This window comes from Bombus fervidus, chromosome 11 (genome assembly GCF_041682495.2).
Source record: "Bombus fervidus isolate BK054 chromosome 11, iyBomFerv1, whole genome shotgun sequence".
NCBI classification, from domain to species: domain Eukaryota; kingdom Metazoa; phylum Arthropoda; class Insecta; order Hymenoptera; family Apidae; genus Bombus; species Bombus fervidus.
The window spans coordinates 5,514,667-5,540,082 of record NC_091527.1 but is presented as its reverse complement, the minus strand read 5'-3'; the positions used below and the strand labels follow the sequence as shown (position 1 = coordinate 5,540,082).

Sequence of the window (25,416 nt, the reverse complement as noted above, 5' to 3'; positions counted from 1 at the left end):
CTATAATTATTCACACAACACTATGAATATAATACAACACTATGAATGTAATGCAACACTGTGAATATAATGCAACACTATGAATATAACGCTATGAATCCCTCATCATTCATCATACACGTCATAAGTTCATCATTACCTTCTATTCTTCCTCCTTCCTGCACGCACAGAATTACGTACACCATCGGAAAGCTACGCACCCCAACCAAAAAAAGCTAAAGCTAGAGTATTAAATGTCCATTATTCAGACTTAATTAAATCGTTCCATCGAGTGTCGTCGCATAAGTGGAAGATGGAGGCGCATCAGATTGAAGTGGACGACGATCGTGGGGTGTGTACGTAGAGTTGGTTGGTTTCGGGAAGGGTGGATGCCACTTCCCGGATGTGGAGGAGGACAGATGGGAAAAAAAAAGGGAATGGAGTCGGTGTGGAGAAGGGCGTTACGAAGGGGGACACCGACGACGGTTGTCGGTACGTTGGTAAGGGTTGGACGGTACACGGGGGTGGCTGCGCCAATATTGACTCTTTCTGAAAACCGAGGACCTCGTGGTGACAAAGAGGGTGGCGCTACTTTACCAAGCCTTTTGTGCGCCTTCAACTGTAGGCATGGCGCCTGCTATATCGTCCAGCTCGAATCATTTTAGTTTACTGAAATTGTATTTTGTTTGAAAGAATAGTTCGAGTTAGATGTACCATATTTATGAATTCTATCATTTCTACTATTACGTTTTATTTTGAAAAAAATACTGGCAGTTGTATCTACAAATTTTACAAGTTCTACCAACTATAATCATTTAGTAATTATAATTATATTTCTTGCGGTAGCGTAAGGATATATAAATTTCATTTTATGATTCTTCTGTTGTAGTATGATCATTTTATATCCTCTTCTAACTTCTCACTTAAATCAATCAACCTATTATAGTCTTTATCGCTCTGGCATATCTCGTATTATCTAACTTTTTGGTTTGAAGGTTGCCGAAGAACTAAAACTGTTGCGAATTAATTCGTTTGTTGTATCAGTATGTATGTAACTGCGTCGTTGCAGATTAGTATAAGAAATGTTTTTACCCTATTCTTTGCTAGAGTCAAATGTTAGTACTCGTTTTACACGAATGTCTATTTTAGCACACATAAATGAATCCGCTTCGTCAGATTTTATTTTCGTTTTCATATCCTCGGTATTAAAACCAATTTTGTAAACAATTAAGTGTATCGTATAGATAGCCATGGTGTAAAATAATTCCGCGTAGCGAAAGGACTAGAAAAGCAGACTTTTCAACAGCAAAGGATGTCACATCAGAAGTTTGTCTGCGCGAAAATTTAAGAGCGTCAACATGTTCACTTGTTTCGCCCATATTATCCTTTCTTTTGCCATGTACAACGGGTTAATGGTGCACGTATGCATGCATGGCGATTCAACGACAGAGCGAACGCTCGATTATGAGGTTCATGATTCATCCGGTCGCAGCGGGAGATGAGCGAACGTTCGCGGGTATATAAGAAGAAAGAACAGGGCGAGGTCTTCGACTTTGATGGAAGTCGATCGGTATCGAAGCTCGACATCGACTTTGATGGAAATCGATCACGATCGTCGACGTGTCGAGAGTCGCGGTGTCGACCCACGCTACTGGCTGCGGCCAGCAGCCCAGACAGGCCTATAACAGGCGTGCGACGATTCATCAACGCTGTCCTTCGGCCATGTGGATCCAAAGTCTTTTAGGCTCCAGCCTTCTTACTGTTTCACGGAAAAACATCTTGTTACTGATATTCTTTCTTGTTTTCCCCCCTTCTTTTTTTTTTGGAAATCTTAATTTGCTAATTCGATGGTCTCTTAGTTCATTGGAAGTGATAATTTGGAGAGGCAAATTGATTATGTGAATTCAAAGTGGATCTTCTAGAATCGAATCCTCATTGATAGCTTTTTTAAAGAAAAACATCTTGCTAGTGGTTCTATATCATATTTATTTTTTTTTTTGGAAATTTTAATTTGTTATTTCTATGTCCTCTTAGTTCATTGGAAGTGATAATTTGGAGAGGCAAATTGATTATGTGAATTCAAAGTGGATTTTCTAGAATCGAATCCTCATTGATATCTTTTTTAAAGAAAAACATCTTACTAGTGGTTCTATATCATATTTATTTTTTTATTTTTCTTTTGGAAATCTTAATTTCTTATTTCTATGTTCTCTTAGTTCATTGGAAGTGATAATTTGGAGAGGCAAATTGATTATGTGAATTCAAAGTGGATTTTCTAGAATCGAATCCTCATTGATATCTTTTCTAAAGAAAAACATCTTGCTAGTGGTTCTATATCATATTTATTTTTTTTTTTGGAAATCTTAATTTGTTATTTCGATGTCCTCTTATTTCATTGGAAGTGATAATCTGGAGAGGCAAATTGATTATGTGAATCCAAAGTGGATCTTCTAGAATCGAATCCTCACTGATACCTTTTTTAAAGAAAAACATCTTGCTAGTGGTTCTATATCACATTTATTTTTTTTTTTTTTTGGAAATCTTAATTTGTTATTTCTATGTCCTCTTAGTTCATTGGAAGTGATAATTTGGAAAAATTAATTACGTGTATCCAAAATGGTTTAGGATTAAGCTTTCGTGGATACTCTTTCGTAAGGCTAAATATCTCGTTTCTGGTTCTTTTGAGTATTTTATATTCTGCTAATTACATAGTACGCGGTTCTTTAGTTAGTGAGAGGTGTTAGTTTGGAAAAGTAAATTTATTTTACTGGACCAGTTTTGGATCGTTTTCATTATTCTTAACAAGCCATATGAAAACTAACTTATCGATTTGATGCTACAATACCTGGAACAAAAATAGTTACCTACTTAGGAATGCACCTAGATTCCCGACTAACGTGGAAACAACATGTAACGCGGAAACAACACACACGCAAAGAGATTGTCCAGATCAGGATCAAAAGGGAAAATTATGTATTGGTTCGCCGGCAAACATGCAAAATTAAGCGCAGATAACAAACTTCTCATCTACAAAACAATCATCAAAACCCATTTGGGTGTACGGTATCGAGTTCTGTGGGGCATGGCTTTTAGCAGCCATGCCGCTAAATTAGAAGCTCTACAAGCTACATATTGTGCTCAGGCAGGACCATGGTAAACGCGTACCGTGGTATGTGCGAAATGACGCACTCCCTAAAGATCTGAATATCAGCTCAGTCGCTGAGGAAATTATACATTTGAGTGACAAATAGAAAACCAGATTAGACAATCATTCTAACGACCTAACCAAGGAACTCTACACAGTCGACCTATCTAGAACACTCTACAGAAGACATCCTAATGACCTTCTCCTGCAATAATAAAGCAACTACGTTGCTCACAAATTTGCCACGCTTAAAATTGTTGTACGTACAAATGCTGTCTAAAGAGACATATTTTCAGTTACCGGTAAAAAAGATCTCTATCGAATGTTCCAATACGACACATTACAAAATTCATTGGAATAGAGAAAAGATCTTATCGATTTATGATAATCTTCGATCACGCATAAAATACAGAGAAGAACGACAAAGAAAGGAGAAGAGGCAGTAACGTACATTCTTAATTGCATTCTTAACACATTGACGACAGGAGGCGCTAATTTGCTTCTTATTTATTATACTTCGTATAATGTGTTACGTAAAATGTTAACTACTGTAAAATAAAACAGTAAAAAGAAAAAGCAATAGATGCTACAGACAAGATGTAATGAATGTGTTTTTACATTATATGCTTCAATAATAAGGAACCGTTATCAATATTTAAAAAGCTTTTTGGGAATCTTTTATTTAATAATAAGGCAACCAAAAATCGGTCTGTTGAATATAGCGCGGATATTTATGCAGATGTGTCGTCAGACGTACTAAGCGATGCCGAAAGTGGAAATAATATTAATGATAGAGGCAGTGAAGTTGATTTTACTAGGAATAGAAGCACTCGTCCTTTGCGAATGTTGGGGCGGTTAGTGAAAAAGATGACGAAGACCTTTCTGTATCTTACTATTTACAATATGTATAGATTTAACATATAATATAGATTTATATTATTATTATTAAATATTACACTTGTTAAGTGCTGTACAATCTTTTGAATCTCTTCAATCGTTTATTAAATCATTGAAAAAGTACGTGGGAATTCAGACTACACGCTTATCACAGAGCATCTTATCAGAGCATGTTCAATGTGTTAGAAACAAATCCTATTGGAATCGATCTATCGATTCAAGAAATAATACACGCACAGAAAATAAAAAGGGAAACAAAGAAAACTACAAAATGTAGGGGACAATAGCGGCCGGAAGTGGATGATGGTAGCAGTTGCCGAGAAGAGAGGAAGGAGGGTTTCGCTGCGCAAATAAAGATGCGTTCAGGTCAAGCGGCGGGTAGACACTCGTTGAAATCGTTCTCGCGATGCCGACGTCCCCGAAATAGCTACGAATACTGCCCGCGTACCATTGCCTGGTTTACGGTTACAGCATGCACGGTGCCTGGGCAACGCGCTCTGCGTATCTGAAACCAGAGATCCCATCTCGTCACCGTGTCTCTCGTACGCGCAACGACATTCACGGAACCGTTGCACGAAAAAGGCGACTTGGAAGTCGCACGCGCTGTAATTCCGCACTCACGGGTTCCGAATTCTCATTTTTCATTGCCACTCGGTCGCGCTCCCGTGGTCCCGTTTGCGAATCCTGTTTTCACGCCAACGGGACTCAACGGCGTTAGTTTTATTAAAAGGCGAGGGAGAATGGGGCATCTGGGAATTCTGAGAATTTGTGGCGGGATCAGATGAAATATTAGGATAATTCGTTTGGCGAGCATCGTAGGGAATTTGGAAAGGTGAACATTTGTAAGGAAATAGGGAACATGGTATTATTTCTTTTTTATTTTTATTTATTAAATTAGTTTATTTTATTTATTTTATTATTAGATTTATTTATTAAGTTAGTATTTAATATGTCAATAGGAGTTCGTGAAATAGTAGGAAGAATAGAATGTTTTGGATTTTGAGATTTGTTCCAGAAATTAGAAAACGTGAAAAGTTTGGAAATTTAAATAGCGTTACTTAAATTCGGTTTTATGTGTTTGAATACTGTAACGAGGAACTTGGGAAAGTAACCATTTTTAGGGAAATAGGGAATATTGGGATTATACATATTTAATGCTGGAGGGCAGATAAGAATTTGTGGAATAATAGAGAAATAGATTTAATGAGAGACAATTAGAGATGATGAAAATAGAGATGATCTTGATTTTGGGAAAATTTTTCCAATTCTGTTCCAGAAATTAGAAGTTGTGGACGTTTTTGGCAATTTAAATATCCCTAATTGATTTGAAAGGGACTGAAATATTAGGATAATGTGTTTGATGAATATTTGTAAGGAATTTGGAAAAGTGAACATTTTTAAGGAAATAGAAAATATTGGGATTATACATATTTAATGCTGGAGGGCAGATAAGAATTTGTGGAATAATAGAGAAATAGATTTAATGAGAGACGATTAGAGATGATGAAGATAGAGATGATCTTGATTTTGGAAAAATTTCCAATTCTGTTCCAGAAATTAGAAGTTGTGGACGTTTGTGGCAATTTAAATATCCCTAATTGATTTGGAAGGGACTGAAATGTTAGGATAATGTGTTTGATGTGTTTGATGAATATTTGTAAGGAATTTGGAAAAGTGAACATTTTTAAGGAAATAGAAAATATTGGGATTATATGTACATATTTGAGATTGAAAAGGGAGGGATGGGAATTTGTGGAATAACAGAAAAATAGAATAATTTGTGATTCTGGGATTTATTCAAAATCTGATTTTTGATTTGTTCAAAATCTGATTTTTGATTTGTTCAAAAAATAAGAAAACAGGAATTTTTAGGAATTTAAATATTGCTAATTTATTTACAATACCAGTTCTAAAATTAACATTTACTATTAAATGCAACGTTTACTGCACCTAAGTGACATTGAAATTCTTCAAAGAAATTCTGCTTAACTTTTTACGTGACCAATCGAAGAGTGTGACAAGGTGGTGTGATTCGCTTATGTCACGTTGTTCTAAGAAAGATAAGAATGACAAAGGAAATAGACGAGAAAGAAAGATCGACGCGTCGTAGGTATCCTGCATTTCTTGCTTCAAGCTAAATCACACGCGCAATCAAACATCTTGAAACATTTGTTTCTCACTATTGTTTATGCCCATCCTCTTACTTGATAAAATTCTGTCAAATTTGTTCTTCTAGTAAGAAACCTTATTTATAAATGAAAATTCCGAAATAAACATTTCGTGAACAATTTTTCAAATTTTTAATCGTCACTTCTGTATTAAACAATCACGATGATCCACTAAATTTTTAATTTAATCCGTTAATCCGAAAACTCAAAGAAACCTGAAACACTCGCGCGACAAAACATCAGAAATAAACTTCACCTAAATTCTAAACTCTGTACCATTAATCTCTCGAAAATCGGAAATACAAAGCGAACGATGCAAGCTTCATTTATAATTCACGCCGGCCAATTCAACACGGGTACAACTTCAAAGAGCAGAAACTCCCGGTGTTGAAAATCTCGTGGCCATCACTGAATCATCTTTTGGAACGAAAATTTCGAACGATACGTAACAAACATCCGGGCAAACCGAATTCCGATGTGTGTTGCACCTCGACGTCTCTCGTGTTCCATTCATTCGTTTCCCTCGCTACCGTTTCGTGTAGATTCTGTCGCGAGAAGAACGTCGCGCGTATAAATAGCCCGCGTTTTCACGTTTACGCGTCTATTCCTGGCTGACGAATTCGCGTTCTTGCCTAGCGGTGATTTCTCATTCAGATTTCCGATCTGGCTCGTTACACGTGAAAAATCGTCGTCTGATTGTTTCTGACTACGTTTCGCCAATGATAGATAGCTTAATCCTCCATGCATCCAGGTTTCATAAGGTTTGAAAAATACACGAGCTAAACGTGAAAATAAATAATTACAATAGTTTCACGATGATAGAACGACGAGCGATTTAAAGGGAAAACAGTTCACCTCGATAGACGATCAATTTTAATAATAGCGTATAATTAATTACGTAGTAAAATTTAATAAATACCGAGAACAACGACGGTCATTCTGAAATGTATTAGACCGCCCGGAAAGTTCGTTCCTATTTTCAAGAAATTTGGTCCACATGAAAGATCATATCGAGAAGTTTTTCGCTGGAAAATCCGAGAGATTCTGGAAGATGGAATATTCAAGCTGCGTGAAAGATGGAGAAAGGTTGTGGAAAAAAATGGCACCTGTATAATTCTACAAATGTATATCGACAACGAATCAAGTTGTTATTCTCGTTAACAAGAATATTTAATATATTTAATATTATATATTCGTATGAATTTTGTCGATTAGTTTGTAGTTTACTAGTTCGATAGTTTTTAACAATCTATTGTTACAGAGTCTCTACTATCTGTGACTTTTTATTCACTTTTTAAAAAATTGTAAATTATTCAATTTTAATTTACTAAATACATTTATTATATTAATTACCAAATTACATATATTACATTACATATATTAATTTACCAAATAAAGTACATTTTATTTAACACAATTTAATATAAAGCTTAATTTATTAGAATGATGGATATTTCAATTTTCTAGAAACGATCGTATGATGTTTATCGATTCGGTCTCTGTGTGATTCATAGTATATTAATCGAATTATATTTTAACATGTTCTAGTTAGAATTTCACAAAGTAACGCTATACGACCTCAGTCTATATTGTATTAAATATGGTTGCTCATCTGATGCAACACACGGCTGTATTATGTATGGCACGTCGTTAAAATCAAAGGAATAGTCACGTCACAGTCGCCATTGCGTTTCTTCGCTGACGAATAGTTTTAGGGACTGGCTTATGCGACACAGCCGTCGCAGAATCGAGAGAATACGACCTTAGCGTCAATCAGTCGGCCGTATTTTCTGCGCGGACGTCGTTACAGTTAGAGCTGTTGATTCGTAGAGAATCATTGACTCGAAATAGCCTCTATTGCTCGTTTTAACATAGGCAAAATCGTGACGCAACGTAATGGTGGAGTTGACGATGGCTCGATTTGTTTCTACGAAAATATCGCGATGGAATTTGGGAAATTTTAAATTACGATCCAGCGAAAAACAAGCGTGGACAGATCGTGCCACGAAATTTGTTGGTAGTTGCAAAATATAATTTGTTGATGTTTCTTTGTTCATTATCTATAACGAAATTTCTCGATAATTTTAGGGGAACATTGATTTACGATTTAGCGCGAAATCAGGTGGAAATACATTGTCGTGGCACCCAAATTTGTTTACGGTTGCAAAATATAATTTAGTGTTCGTATATTTTGACGTTTATAGGTAGATCTTTTGATAACTTTCCGTGGATCGTTCCAATGTAATGTTATCGGAAAATCATCGACGAGACGATTACGATCTATTCCGATGTGTTCCATTTATTTCTGCAAAGTAGATCAAACCATTGAACTTTATACGACCGATTACTATATCGAAATAGAAATAGAATTGCTACCGCGATGAGATCTGGGAAATTGTGATTTACGATCTTGTGGAAATGCTGCTGCAGATACATTGTGGCAGAAAATTTGTTTTTAGTTGCAAGATATAATTTATCGTGAATGATTTTGCATCTAAATCTTCTGATAAGCTTCCGTAGCTTGTTCGAGTCAGGATACGCTGTTGCAAAAATATGATCGACGAGGTGATTTTCATTTGTTTCTGGAAAATAAAGCGGATTATTGAACGTTATATGACAGATTACTGTATCAGATGTATGTGAAAGTAGAATTGTTCGAAATATCGTAGATAAATTATTTCGCTATTAAGAAACAGAACGCCTGTTTGTCGACACGTATGAATCAGTGAATAAGGAATGTTTGGCGTTGTACGTGCCATACTACTCGATAAAGTTCAAACGTTTATCTGGCAATTTATTGGGTAGTCCCTGCAACACTTAGAGACTTTATGTAACGTGAATTTATCGAACGCAGTAAATTGTATTTTATGGATGGCGATGAGATACTCTGGCAGCTCGGCCTTCGGGAAATATCCTGCGAAGTAGGTGGCGCAACTGATATCCTGCGATTTAAATATCTATAAGGTGTAAGCCCTAAATTCGAATTCTCATTGTAAATTCACTTTGAATTTCGTTGACCGTGCGTTTCTTTGTATTTTCAATTCCACGAATCAAATCATCCATTAAAATGATTTTCTTATTTACGAAGAAATCCGCATATTTGTTAAAAAGACTATCGTATTTGTCAGTATGTACTTATTTGTCGTGTCGCTAATCACGCTTTTTGATCAACTTTTTAGTATCTTCTTAAGAAATAATTTCATGCGGTGGAAAAGCTCGAAGCTCGATGTCTCATCCGAACAGAAATTTCCAAAGTTCCCATTGGACTCTAACAGGTGTTGCAGAATTCGCTCTCGAAAACTATCTCCTCTAACGAACGAGCGATCTTCTCCTTTTCCATCCCCGACAGAGACAATCGAAAGGTAAATTTCCTTAGGTCAGAAGAGAGAAGCATCGCGCACGTGAGAGGGACTGTCGTGTTCGAATTTTAGAGTAAGGTCGTCGAAGAATACATTCTTGATTCGAGCTATCAAACCGCACAAAGGATGCGTTTGAAAAAGCGAGGAAAGGACGAGCGTTTGATACGGCGAAGCGTTTTGCGGGGAGATGAGACGGGATGAAGGGAAACGGTCGGATTCGACCCCTTTTTCGCCGAAGAGAGAGGCGAAAGGGGGCGGCCATGTTGGGTCGCCTCAGCCATTTTCGGGCACACGCGGACAAAAAAGGCGGGTTAGGGCCCCTTCTCGGTGAAAAACCGCTTCTAAAGAAGGACCACGTCAAATCTGACAGGCGGAGGGAAGAAGGGGCCTCATATGGCCACGTAAGGGCCAAAAAGGGCCCGCCTCGTCGCGTACACGTCGTCCCTGCTGCCGTTTGAAAAAGAACAATCCTCTCAGTTCTCCCTTTCTCTGTGTAGTCGAGGGCGCGTGTTTCTTCTTCTGCTTCTTCTTCTTCCTCCTCGTGCTCTTCTTCTTCTTTTCCTCCTCCTCCTTTCTCTCCCTTCCCTCGATGAGCCCCCCTCGTTTTCTTCTGTCGACTCTCTTCAGGCGACAGAGGGGGCATTCATTCATGCACGCATTCCCAGAATGCACTGTGTGTGCCCGCCTTGCGTGCATGTGTTTTTGGGAGCTTTGAGGTTATGATCAAGTGGGGCGTGGTGAGAATAATAAAGTTCTGACGTATAAGGAAAGAAATGGACGGTAACGTGTTAGAGAAATATATCTTGTTTGAACCGAAGATGCAAGATAGAATCTCAGGTAACCAAAAATGTTGCGAAGTCAGAATATGAATCGAAATAACCGCTACGGAGAGGAACGAAAATAACCAAAAAACTTCAAAGAAAATGAGAACTACGTTTCTTTCTAATACTTTCAAAGATCACGCGGCTATCGTTTAAATAAGAATTGCGACGCAACAGTATTCTTAGATGTGGTGAGAAAAAGACAAAGGAAAGAGAAAAACAAGAAGAACGTTGGCTGAGCTCCGCAGAAACCAAAGTAACGTAACGAACAATGAAGTTCAAATGTAGCGTGCAATAGCGGCTAGCCATCTCTAATAGAAAAGCCTGCCAGTTTCTCTATTACTCCGTTCTGTGTTCTCTCTTCTCGATCTACCAATCCGTTCTGGATCGTTTGCATTTTACTGCGTTGTCGGACAGAACAGAAACACGGAGAGTCAGATCTAATCCAAGCCTAGGCTCGTCTTGTTGTGCAACTAGTCGTACACGCGATGCAAATTCAAGGAAATCGTTCGACAATCCAACATGCAATTTCCTGCGTCGATAACACGCGTTTCCGGACCTCGTTCGAATTCGTCATGGCTGCTAAAATTTTTCTCGTTTCTCCAGTCCCCTCGACAAGGTTGACTTATCGTGAATTATCTAGCACGTTCTCGTAAATCAAGTTTTAAGTTTCGCCGTATATCATCGATTTATGCCGAACCGGATATATGAGCTTTATTTCGTGGTTTTTTATTTGTTCAGTCTGCTTTGGACAACATTTTTCTAGTTATATGTAATTCTTCACGCGTTACCGCTTGTACATTTTTTTTTTATTATTACTCTACCTATAAGGTTTCTTGCTGAAAGTATTATTAGTATAATTTGAAATAATTTGTAAATAAATAACTACATTTATCAGTCACTATATGTAATTACGTTATACTGCCTTAGTTGAAATGTGCTAGCTACTACTTTCTCATTTTTCAAGTTAATGTTAAAATATTTGAAGTTCCTTGTGTTCTATATTATCATCATTATTTTTTATATCAAGTTATGTAAGCTATATATTATACAAGTAGATAATGATTACATATTTATAATTGAATGAAGAAAAACAAAGATGATATAAGAAAAATGATGAAACCACGATTTTCTTCAATTTCGAAATGATGATTTATATAATATTTAGTAGATCAAACAAATCTGTGCCATAATAATTCGTATAAATATCCAAAATGTAATAATCAAGACTGTGAGCAGTCGTAAGTTAGTTTCAAGAAATTACACAACTGAATTGTCCATGCGTCATCTGTATCAAACCTCTCCTCCTCTAGATCTTTTTCCTTATACTGCAATCTGTTTTTTGAATTCTTGACTAAAGGACGGAAATCGTTCGTTGTGTTTCGGTTGAATACGTTCGACGTCTGTATCCGTCATATCTTTTCCTCGTTTTCGTTTCGTGGTAGCATCCCAACAACGGAAGCATTTTCGTGTGACGTACTGTACGTGTACAACGGTACACGCAGACGTTCCCTTAAACGGTATCGAGTTACTCGTCAGCTTGGAACACAACTTATGTAAGTATATACGTCAAGAAGTTTCGATCTTCGTGGTGTGCTGTCCACCTCCTCTGCCTGTGTGTCTGTTGCTCGTACTAAGTTTCACCTTGCAAAGAGAGAAATACTGCGTTCTTCCAGTTTTTTCTATGTCGGATCAGAATGGAGATCAAGGAAACTGGGGAATAGAATTGTTTTGCAATCAGTAGAGTGAAAGAATAGGATCTAGGTGGAATTTGTCCCATTTATTAAATTTTGCTGTTAAGTCACTGAATATCTTCTATTTACATTTATCCTAGAATTCTAATTTTTAGAATCGCTTTGTTGAGTCCATTGGAATTAGTCCACTTTTATTCTGAATGCCTGGCTTCATATCATAATACGATAATAAATGGATAAGACATTCGAGTGATAAATGAATTCTTGTAATAAGAAATACATGACTTCTATGAGAAGCTTTGAGGATGATGATAAACGAGAGGATAGTGACTCGTAAATAACAATAACATTTTGACGTTAGAAGTTTCATGAAATTCTGAGATGCGATTGTCTCCCCGATGCCAACTATTTCGCTGCAAAATCGAGTCGCGAATCGCAAACGATGAAGAGCCTATAAAGAATTCTTAACGATACTGTGTTGTGGTATTTCACGTCCTATATTTCCAGTTAAGAAAAGATGTGAAACGTAGCGCTATATCATTTTCAATAGACATCTCGAGTCTTGTGATTCAAATAGGTGCCATGGGTATGCGCGTGGACGTACTGCGCATGTCTACCGGAACTAATGTGCCGCCATTTTTATTTATGCACGTAACTCAGCGTAGCTTGACTACGAAGTTTATCGTACATTATTAACCAGGAATTTACGAGGGTCATAAGTTTATAGTAAACGGTTGTATATAGTTAGAGAAGGATATAAATAGGAATCTAGTCATTTTAACAGATTATAGAAAATATAGTGTAAATAGATGCAACACGTTACGCACGAATCGCAATCCCGATATTATTTACTTCCTTCCAGTGCCATAATTTAGCAGAATGGATATAACCAGTGACTGAGTTTGTATTTATGACGATCCTAATTTATATATGCGTTTTTGTATCTTTAAATTTCCTATAAATATTCACAGCCTATATTTACTTGTTACAAACTTACTACTTACAAACCAATGCTTGTCTGAAACATATAATATCTTTAAATTATAGCTTACAATCACTGCGGCGCTTTACAGAAGCGATACAATAATTCTAGAATATAAATAGAATATAAATAGAATTCATAATAGAAATAAATAACAATGAAAGAAATGTTTCTTTACTTATGTTTATAAAAATTTGAATTTCTTTAAAGATCCACAATCTAGTAATAAACTACTTGCTCAATAGTATGCGCATGCGCATTAGGAAAATAACAGAGCTGTGTATCCTCCATACATAAAATTTACGATTGGATGTTAGTCGTCGTTGTTCTTTGATCGTACATACTAAAGTTTGGCATGAAAACGTAGAATTTCTGGCAGGCGGCGTGGAAGCAAATTCTTCCGTACGATTCCAATGTGGAAACAAGCCGATCAGTCGGAGATAAAGCGCCATTCATTTCCCCGCGAATTTCGATGCGACCGCCACCTATGCAGAGGTCGATAACTCTTCTGCTCGGAATCCGCCGGCTATTCGTCTTTCATTTGGTTACCCCTGCGTTACAACTGCTACATTCGTAATTATCGCGTCGTTAATCTTGTTGGACACGCGGGGGATTTTCAATGACTTTGAATTAGTATGTTCAATCGGAGAGACAAGTCGGAGAAGCCGAACATTCTTCCCAATATCAATTGAGATTAATCGCTACACTTCTTGCGTCTACTAAATTTTGTCAAATGAGGTTAGTTTTAATTGAAGCTTGTAAAACAGACTTCTAGTTGTTTCAATGAATAATTCGGAAGATTTATATGGAAATTTTTGCATATATTCAAATATTACATGTAATACGATTCTTTATCGGACAAAGAATCCTGTTTTGATTGCATCATAAGTTAGAAATTGTATGCGTCTTAAATTGAAATTATTTAAGAAATATCGAATAATTATAGATAGTGAAGTGCAATGTACATTTCACTTTTGCATAGGATCTCGTAAAAACTGCAGCAGCGTTTTGTGCACCATTGCATGAACGATTATTTCATATCTGTTATTTACTCTGTGCTTAATTAAGTATAAGTAAATACACTATTCGATAATCAAGTATTTTTTGCATTATTTAGTTTATATTTAATTAAGTACAGTAGTAGATACACTATTGTATAATCAAGTATTTTGTGCATTATTTACTTTATACCTATACTATTGCATAATAAGTATTTTATTCGCTATTCGCTTTCCACTTAATTAAGTACAAAGATGTAGACAGTTATTTAGAGTTATCTTGAATGAAAAGGTCAATAAATCAAAGAATTCGCATTGTAAGAAAAAAAAAGGGATTAAATCGTGATCATAAATCTAGAGATAAATAGCCTCTAGGCGCCTATCTAGACTCTCCATCTCGATCATGATCGATTTGCATATTTTTCAATAAAATAAAGGACGCTCGGTGGGTGTTCCGTCGCAGTATCTTTGTCCAGATTAAATCTGTTTCACGCGATAGAATCGATCAACCGATCATTGACATGATCATTAACCAAGATTCTCGGCTGTGGTACAAAACTTTCGTCCGAGTTCCACAATCGAAATACCTCCTCCTCGTGCCTCCCTGAAACAAGTTGAAGAATAGAAGTTGAAGACAAGCAGATATATCCATTCACTTGTGTAACACGTTCCTCATAGAACTACCGAGTGGCAGGTTCAACGTAATCCGGATTAAGGAATTCTGAAACACCGAAAGCGTTTTAACGCTTCGGTCCTCTTATTCGGGCGAGGACTTCTGAGTTTACCTCTGCCGATGTTATCGCTCTGTCACCCATTCAACGATCCCAAATTATCGATCAATCGTATAAAGTATTAGCTTCGAAATAGGAGTGCGAAGATTTAACTATAGTCGATTGGCCGCTTCTCTGTTGTGGTTTTTGACTCGTATCTATTGGAACTTTGTAGTTTATAGCAGTTTGTATATTTCTCTATATACATACAGATATAGCAACGGGATCTGAAGCACTTCGAATCGTTTCGAATATGTACAAGAGAAAACATTTAAATTATGTAATTCGAACAGAATTCGAGGCTTAAAACTCTTGAAAATCTTGATAGGTTCTGAGTCCTGAATGTCTTGATAACGATCCAGATTCGAAGCGACTCGGAAGTGTTTCAGATCTCATCGTTATACACACTCGCGTTAAAGCAAAACCGTAAAGGTTATTTTCGTATCCTTAAAAAGATACAGATACTATAGAAACTATATATAACCGTCAACAACCCATGGTGAATATTTCCTTAAAATTACACGATCGGTAGAATCGCCATGAAGAGTATGAGAGGGGCAGGTAAAGAGAAACAAAAGGTAGACGCGGTTAGCTTGACGATGGGGGAGGAAGCAAGAGCAAAGAAAGAGGCGAGCAAAGTTTGTAAACAGAGGCGGTGTGTACACGGTAGGCTGCATCCCCATTATTTTAGGCCGAAGAAATTCTTTCCTATCTGCTTATGGAATCAGCTGCCGGTGAAGTCCCTTCTTCTCTTCGTCGCTTACTCGATGCGCTCACCTGCCGAGCGGACTGGATCTAGAGACCAGAGAAACTGTGAGAGCAGCAACAGGCTTCCCTTGGTGTGCTTGGGAAAATCCTCTCTCTGTCTGCCGACAAACTGACCAACCGATTTTCAATTTGCTCTCTCTACATCCATGGAGATTCATCTGCGATGGAAAGCTTGCCTTCCTGCCTTTTCGACTGCATGCAGAGTAATCCTGAAGTAGTAGTCTTCTCTGTTCGCTAGTCTTCTCCATTCAAAGGATCTCCCCTCATGAGATAATAACGTGCCCATCTAATTCTGGATCTCACGAAAGTTTCTGGCGTAAGTTAGGATTTTGTAGTGGGATTTATGGCGCCGGATAATTCTGCGAATAATTAGTACGTAACGAGAGGTATTATTTTTGGTTAAAGTTTTGTATTTTACTTCAATCTTTAATTCGTATCATTGGTAATCGTGAATGTGTAGATTACTTAATTTTGGTGTATTTAATAAGTTAATGTAATTAAAATCGATGACTCAACATGGAAATAAGATACTTATCTGAAGTTACTGAAAGATATATGTCTTATTAATCATTGAAAGAAATAAAAATTACTTTTGCAACTAATAGCCGGTCGTCATAGCGTTAAAATGTAAAAATAGAGTGAAAGTGAAGGTCAGTTGTAGGTTAAACATTTCTTCTGATATAGGTACACAATTTAGTTCTCGACTCGAGTAGTAATTGAACTGTATGAACATGAGCAGCAGGCGTTATGTCCGTTAGCTAGAGATTGTTCCCCTTTTTCTTTGTTTTTCACAACACGGTCTAATAATATTGTCTCGCGTTTCTAACGCGACGGCGAGCGCAATCGGATCGCATCTCTGACCAGAATAGAAGCCGAAATCTCAGATCTCTTGGCTCGGCTTTTAGTCGGCTTTCCACTGGTCACCTCGTGTCTTTTGCTCTTTCTATTCATTTTCCGTCCTTTTCTAATTCGCCGCGAAGATATACGGCCAACGTTTACGCGTGTCCCGTGCCGAGACGCCACACTGATGATCATTGGAGACGCGGCACTACGTCTCACGCCCTCGAAATTCCTCTCTGTCTTATAGGCTTGTAATCAAATAGATCGTGGAAAAAGTCACCGACGATTGTTGACAATCGCGCAAACGAAGAATGCTCAACACTATGGTCGTTGACTGTATAGAATTACGTTATGTATGTTACAATAAAGTCTCTATGAGGAAAGACGAGATAGAAAACAAAGCCGAATAAGAAGTAATCACTTGCGTATGCGTAAACATTTTGTAGACTGCATATCGTTCATTGTAGAAATTAATAACGTCTTTTAACAAGCCATATATACAAGGTGTTCGTATACGGTAAGCATAGTACAATAAAAAAATAAAATATGTATCAAGGATATATAATAGGATTTTTTCATTCCGCTGTTCCGTTGTTCCTCATAATTGTTTAAAAAGTTATCCAGTTGACAAGAAAGAGAGACCGGCTAATAAACAAAAAAGAACCAGATGCGTAATATTACAATATAGTATGTACAAGACATTTAAAATATTAGCTTAACTTTAATAATTGATCATAAAAGGAGCTATAAGATTCGCGTGGATATGTACGTACTTTCTTATGATACTCTATGACTTTATAATGAATTGTACTCTTGTCGATCATCTTTATCAGGTCGACAAATCCAAAAATTATGCCCGTTCCTAATGAGCTGCAGTTCAACACGTTCGACATATGGACGTATTTCAACATCGTGCATATATCCACAGTTCGTCGTAATCCATTTTATCGCAACATATTCGAGCGTCGTTTTTCATCGAGCAAACGATATCGAATAAAAGAGATACGATTCTATAGATGGTGGTCGATGATTGCGAGTGGGTGGCGCTGTCACGCGAGACATCTCGCGCGTACATATTTCGAAAAACTCTACGAGATATATTATAAACAAAAGTCACAACGTTCGCGATATCGATAGACCGATCATATCTGTCAGTAACCACTCGAACAGCATCGCCGTTTCATTCTTACATATATAGACAGTGAAAGAAAGAAAGAGCCGAGAGCTATTCAGTCGGATTAGCATAATTCGTAATTTAATTTCCCGATAAATTTCCTATGGCGTTATTCGCTAGCCGGCCAAAATGAGATGGTATCGGCTTGCGCGATTCCACTAATTCGCGTCTAAGTTTATATCGCTCGGGAGAGAGCAGCACGGGGTCGAGATAGCATCTCCCTTCTTTCTCGCCCTCTTTGTCGCGCCTACTTCGTGGCTTTCTTCGTTCCCCCTTCGTTGAATCTTTTTCTCTCGTGGGCCGCCTCGTAAAATCGGATTATATCGGCTCTGTCGCCCCTGCGTTGTCGCACACTTTATTCGAGCCACCACACGGTATCGCCCCGTCGCAAACGAGCGGGGTCAGGGTTCGTGGCGAGCGGTACACACGGTAATCACACGTTCTTCTTTAATAAATTCTAACCGCGCGATTCTTCTCGATGGGTGCAGTGCGCATGCGTGGTAAGGACTGATGGACAGCGCTGCATATGGCATGTGGCTACGTCACATGGTACATATTTCATAGGTATATGTAATTTGACACTAACCTATTTTTTTCTTTTTTATTCACTGATTATTTTTCTTCTTTTCCGTTTCTTTTTTTAGCGCATTTGCTACCATGATTTATCAGTATAGATCAAGTTTAGATCTCTGTACTTTGGTAAGATATATTTTCTTTTTTGTTTATTGAAAAAATCTCGTAAGAAATTTATCATAACGATATATTACAACAGAATTTTCCAACATTGTATAGTATTACAAAGTAGTATAATTGGATATTTACATACGAAAGTACACAGTGAGATTAAGCTTTTTTTTCGGCTTTCTCCTAGATACACGAGTTGCAACTATTTAAGAAGGTTAGAACGTGAAGACACGCTTTGATGTTCGGAATAGCCAGCAGCGTTGCAACGTCTAATGGTAGCTGGAAATTTATCTTTCGAAGATTGTACATATATTAATTTCGTTCTTTGAACATTATATAGATTACATTGCCATAAGACATAAGGCATGGTTAAGTTTCATTTTCGAGATTACATCTGCATTTAGGGTTGTTGGTAATACCGATACGAGCGAGAGCAGCTGCTAAATGATAGTGATCTGCACTACTTCTATTTACAGTTACAATAAATCCACGAGATAATTGATAATACAATACGCTTTCATTATAAGTATGTATATAATAATTGTCCGAGGTTATCCTTTTTAACCTACGTATATATATCAGAATCTTTTTATACCAATTTCCTAACTAATGTTATTTACTCTTTATTTGACGTCGAAATTGAATATTTGTAGTAATACGAATATTCTCATGAGTTATGTTACGTTACTATGATCATCCTCCACGTTTCTTTTAACTGTTTAATATTCATAGTCTTTAACGTCAAAAGTGGTTGAATTATTAGGGAATTCTGCGGTCAGGAGGTGACCTTAAGAACAACGCCAGGGACGTTGTTCCTCGTAAGATAGAATCTTCTTCACGATGGGATCCATGAAACCGTTCTCGGCCATTTCTGTTTCTGGAAACTGAACGAATCGATCTCGTTGACTTCGCTCGAGCAATGGAGAGGACAAGCCCGGTTACGGAATTTCCAAGTGAAGCTTATTTACGAACTGGCCGATTAATAAAACGAGCCGCGCCTTCGATCATTATCTCAGCGCCGTTTAAAACGGCGAGACCATGCTGATGCTATAAAATCGCGCGCCACGGTTTTTCGGCCCGTTTCGGTGTTATTCACTAACGTGTCACATTTTTCGTACGAGAAAATGATTAAAAATAACGACAGTAAAAATTATCCGGCCATCGTCATCCTCCGCGAAATCGACGATCGTTATCAGTGATGATACGAAATTACCTTTGAATTATTGCCTCGATATTGGGAAATAATTGGACGTGTTACTAATTCTAACGAACTGCGCCTGTATAATGATATATATACTACGTGTACTGTATAAGGTGATTAATTTGTATATGTAATCTTTTGTTAATTTAAAATGTGTTTCTCAACAAGAGTGTCACATATAATTTCAGAATATCACTGTTCGTTTCCTTTTGGATGATTCTTTATTCTGTAAAATTAGTGTTACATATAATTTCAAAGTATTATATCGTACTGATGACTTAGAAATCGGACTTGGTTTTACATAATTTATAAACATAAAACCAAACGAAAACTAAACTCCTGTATATCTATAGACACATTCGTTTAAACATTCACTCTATTACGCTTCATCCATTCTTCATTTATATATACCTATCTATATACATTATATATACATCTATATACAGTGCCTATCTGCACTATATTTTTTTATTTGTATCTTATTTCCCAATAATTGCACATTTCCTCGCCGTTAATTCCAACATATTATTGCTGCACTTACTTTTTTCCTGCAATCCATTTTGTAATCATCGTGTGCATTTACAGTAACGTTAAACATGTTTGGTATAAAAAAAGAACTCGATGACTATGGATAATCACAATAAAATAATAAACGGTAATAAGACCAAAGATCTGAAAAATCAAGAGAAAAACTGTTGGACGGAATAGCGAAGAGAAGCGAGAGATCTCGCGGTAATAGGTTTAGTTGTCGCGAGGAACTCGTCCGCCAAATAAATGTCCCGGGCACGCGATGAGTCACAAATCCTAATGAAAATAATAATGCCCGAAAGATTCCGTTCTCTTAGGCAGGCAACGCGCGGCGTGCAACGCGGATAAATTTACTGCGCGATCTCGACTCGGATAAGGCATACCTGGGGACACCTCGTCTGGGGTTATAGACCCAGGCATGCAACGGGTGGCACGGAAAGTACCGGTAGAAACAAGCTGATCCCCTTGTCCTTGCCTCGGAACTACGTCGTTCCACGTGTGGGATCTGTTGCATCGCGTCTCGTGGAAATAATTCTTGTCCTCGGACGACGAGAACCGACTCCCCTGCAACCGGCACCCAACGACCAACCAGATTTTCACCTGCCGAACGGATTTATCGTTCGCCTTGTCTTGGAAGAATTAGTCGAGGGATATAGGAACCTATATCTTCCTTTTTTTTCGTTGGTATCTTCCTTGATCTTTTTTAGCACGCTTCTGTATGAGACAGTAATTTCTATTATCGTTTAACGACGTGTAAACAAATAAATAGTGTTACTGTATAAGTTAATTTCTATTTATGATGATACGTTAGACTCTTATACAGTGGGATCTTTCTTTGATTGTTTTTCAGAGGCATTTTCATCTTTTGTAGTGTCATTTTGTATGAGACAATAATTTCTATATCGTTTAATAACATGTTAGAATTTGGTTCCATAGAATCTTCCTTGATCTTGTTCTTTGGGATTCTTTTATCCGTTTCGTTGTGACACTGTACGAGTGAGTTTCCATAGAGCTTAACGACATGTTAGACTCTTATCTAATGGAATCTTCGTTGATCTTTTATCGTGATATGTATAGGACGATAATTTCTAGAGTTTAACGTTATGCTAGACTCTTAATCTAACGAAACCATTGACCTGCCTTGTTTTACGTTTTTACTCTTGCTTTTGAGTTTAACGTTATATCAGATTCTAATCTAACGAAATCATCGTTGTTCTTCCACCCTTTGGCTTTTTACTATCCTTTCTTCTGATACTTTATGAGCCGATAATTTCTATATGATTTAACCATATATGTATATATAAAAATCCGAAATCCCGTCGATATCACAATAAAAAGACACGCGAGAAAGCGTAAAAGTTAAGATAGCGAATCATTCGTAAATACGAATTTTATTCAGTTCTAAATACTCGCTACCCGTAAAGATATACAAGGAAGTCAATCCTCAAGGATCGAATAATTCCCGATATTATAGAAGTAAAATGATACCCGAGAGCGCGTACAAGCGTGTTGTAACGCGTGTATTCTGTCGATAAAAGATACGATACAAAATTCAAGCATGCACAAATTTGAATTTCATTTCACTTAACTGAAATACCGTGCACGTGGTTCCCATAGAAGTCGGTCGTGGAAGATCGAGAGGGTCGCCGATATCACAAAAGTGAAAGGTTACACGAAAGTGTGTAAAACAGGATGCCCGTTATCAGAGTTCGGTAGCTGGGAAGGGAGGTGGGGCCGAACTGAACGAACGCGAGAGGGACCGGTTCTCGAAAACACCCCGTAGACAAGTGTCGTGGCACTTGCGCCTGGAGAGACAGTGCCGTATCGCGGCGGCCACGTCTAAACGACTTGTAAAACAAGCGCTTAACGATTGCTTGTACCTGGATATAGAGAGTGTCTTAGTCAAGCATGACGAGGAGGTAACCGAACGTTCAAGAGAGAAAGAGGTTGAAGCGCGAGGCCGCAAGGACCCCGAAGTGATCCCACGTGCTTCGTGGCTTCGAGGAGGTCCAGCCTGCTAAATTGAGTTTACGATACGTCCAGAGCGAGTTCACTCCTCTTTTCCTCTCTCTTTCTCTGCCTCTCGCTTTATATTCCTATTCTGTTGTCAGTTTTACTCGTTCCTCCTTGTTCTCGGTGATGTTCCACCCTTAATTCACGTTGCTACACCCAGAAAAGGAAGCAGTACCCTCTTCACTGGTATTTTACGAATCGAAGATGGTATTATCTTAGCAGGCATTATTCCGAGCAGCCCTTATCCTCTTCCGCTTCTCGGGATAGGATCATTGGTCGACTGTTTTGTCAGTAATTATATTGGAACTGTTGCCGGTTGTGAGAAGAAGAGTTTAGTATCGCGGCGTAGCGGTGTTGCCGAAGAACCGCCCGAAGCAAGCGAGAACAGAGCGGTAAGGATTCGCCTAGCATCGACTTGCAATATTAATTGGATATCTAAGCGGCCTCCATCGCTGGATGTGGGTATTGTTCGCGTTAACTAGGAGAAATTTGTTAGATAGATAATGAACGAAATCTATAGAGGATCTGTGTGGTTTCTACCGTTTTCTAATCTGTTCTTGCATTGTTAGGAGGGCTGTGTGTTCATATTTTTGAGGGAACATTGAGAATGGGATTGCATCGGAATCTTTGGAGAACTTAAAAGTGGAATGGTTGTTTCGCGATTTTATATAGTTGTAGTTTGTTCTTGCTGAAAATTATGACTGGTAGGATCCTTTGATTGGACTTCCTGATTAGATAGACGTACTATAATGTCGAATGTTACGTACAAGTTGTAAATTGTAAACTGGTCTTCTCTAAATTTACGATTCTACATCGAATATCGGTTGATTGTTTGTCTTAATATCGTTCGACTATTGAATTGTAATTTATAAAATTTACGTGTACGCAACTCCGTTTGTTCAATTATCAAACCGTTATTCAAGTGCAAAATTGCACCAAAAATAAGCTTGTACTTCATCGATCTTCTCTAACAATCAAAACATTTTCTTATCTGTTACAGCGGCCAACGAGAGGACAAAACTCACGGCGGAGGTTTAGGTGATTCGAGCAGCGAAAGTGGTGATGAAACGAAGAGGCAGGCGGTCAATCAGCAACCGCCGCAACAACCATCATCCTGCGCTGTAGCTGCGCAGCAGCAGCAACCGATGATGGAACATCAACAGGCGTCGAGCATGTATCAGCTTCCTCCTCCTGTCTCGGTTTCCAGTCCTCATTCGTACCACCAAGGCCATGGCTCGACCTTGAGCCATCCTCACACGCCGACGCACCATATACAACACCACGATACCGGAAGCGAGAGCGGAGACGACAAACGGAACCTTCATCATCAGCTGCAACATCATCTCCAGGTCGGTGCTCACGGTACTCACGGCTTGGTACATCCCACGGCGACCTTGCCACCGCCGCCACCCAGCTGCGCCCAGCAGAAGAGCCAGTTGGACTATATGCAGTACTATAGTCCACAGGTATAGTGAACTGTTTTGTGTGGTTTTGCTACTTTTCATCTTTTTTTTTTATTTCTTTTCTTGGCAGAAGGAAGAAGGACTGATCTTAACTGATTAAGGATCAAGCAATAGTTTATCACAATGTTGTCATAAATATTTAAGTTACTCTCAATTTCATGGAATCATAGGATAATAGACATCAGTGTTTGACAAGAATTTTTAGATCATGACCTCAACACACTTTATCATATTTCACTGCAATCTTAAGGGATTAGTAGGGTTAAAAGAATTAATGGATTAACAGTTCTCAGATACAGTGAACTGTTTTCTGTAGTTTTGCCACTTTTCATCTTTTTTTTTTTATTTCTTTTCTTGGCAGAAGGAAGAGGGACTGATCTTAACTGATTAAGGATCAAGCAGTAGTTTATTATAATGTTGTCACAAATATTTAAGTTACTTTCAATTTCATGGGATTCTAGAATAGACATCAGTGTTTGACAAGTAATTTTAGACTATGGCTTCAATGCACATTATTATATTTCACTGTAATTTTAAAGGATTGATAGAATTAAAAGGATTAATGGATTAGTAGCTCACAGGTACAGTGAATTGTCTTGTGAGGTTTTGTTATTTTTCATCTTTTTTCTTTATTTCTTTTCTTGGCAGAGGAAAGAGGACTTAAGATCTTAACTAGTTAAAAGCAAGCAATGGTTTTTCGCTATGTTACAGATATTTAAGTTTCTTTCAATTGTTCAATAGATAACAGTATTTCTCAATTATTTTTTTGATCATGGTCTAAAGGCACATTTGCATATTTCACTAGAATGTTAAAAGATTAATAGGATTAGTTTTTGGGAAGTAATTGGGCGTTGGTATTTGAAATTCTTGTTTTGTTAATTAAAAAATGTATGATGATGTGTATCGTGTTTGTAGTATTTTGTGGACTGAGAATTACGGTGTACATTAAAGTGTAAAGGCTTGAGATTAATCGAATATTGCAGCTTTCGTAAGAATCATCCATTTAGTTTTGTCCAAATCATTCATTATGTGGTTAATTAAGTTATAACTACTACTTAGCATATATGCTTTCATAAGTTTAAAGAGTCGATATTAAAGTTTTTACGATAACAAATGCAAAGCACGCATCGTATAGCGTAAGAATATCAGGTAAGGTGAAAGTTTGCCTGAAATTTATGAAGAGTCTTGAATAAATTTTTGTGTTTATAACCAACTAAGTGTAATGGTTTGCGCGAGGGGTGACAAGTATGATAATTCTAACTCCGCTTTAGTAGTTCATATCTAACTTTTTTAAGCATCTGTAACAAAAACTAACTAGAGGGAAATTAATGATTCTTAATTCGATGGTTGGGAACGCATCTAAGCTGTAGATCTACAGGTAATGATCACTCTCTATAATTTCCTTAAACTCGATTACTTACTTGCTCAAGATATTCAAATAGTAGCCAATTCTTTTCCTTTTATTCATACTAAATATAATAATAATAAATATAATACTAAATAATTAAATATTTTCTTCTGATCTACCAATCAGTTCCGGACCAAAAAATATATATCAAAGATTATCAAACGTTATTATGAAAAGATTCCAGGATCCTCTTGCATAATTAATTTAATTTCATTAATGAAATTTCAGAAATCACCATTAAATATTCTCCTACAATAGCAAGTTTTAGAAATACGCTAAATGAAATTTTCATCTGATTATCCCATTGCAAATAAATTTATAAAATCACAAAACACGACTCTATAATCTACAACTTTATAATATTGCAATATTATTACTATTATTATTATATTATTAATTAATAAACTATCTCGCAAGAAGACTCAGACTATAAATAGCCAGCAAAACATCACAGAAGTATTTCAAATACGGCGAAGAACAATGTTCACAAGCTCTTCCATCGATGAACCATGTCTATCCTTTTT

General features: G+C 37.4%; 1 protein-coding gene across 3 annotated transcripts in view; it reads left to right on the top strand.

Annotated features, from left to right (window-relative positions):
* Positions 1–25,416, top strand: part of So (SIX homeobox 1 protein sine oculis) — a 58,575-nt gene that overhangs the window by 24,852 nt on the left and 8,307 nt on the right. For 2 of the 3 annotated variants that reach the window (XM_072012194.1, XM_072012195.1), the window contains exon 4: positions 23,022–23,487. In XM_072012194.1, the coding sequence (XP_071868295.1) occupies positions 23,022–23,487 (466 nt within the window). The remainder of the gene's footprint in view (positions 1–23,021; positions 23,488–25,416) is intronic. The other variant, XM_072012196.1, reaches the window with a different exon arrangement.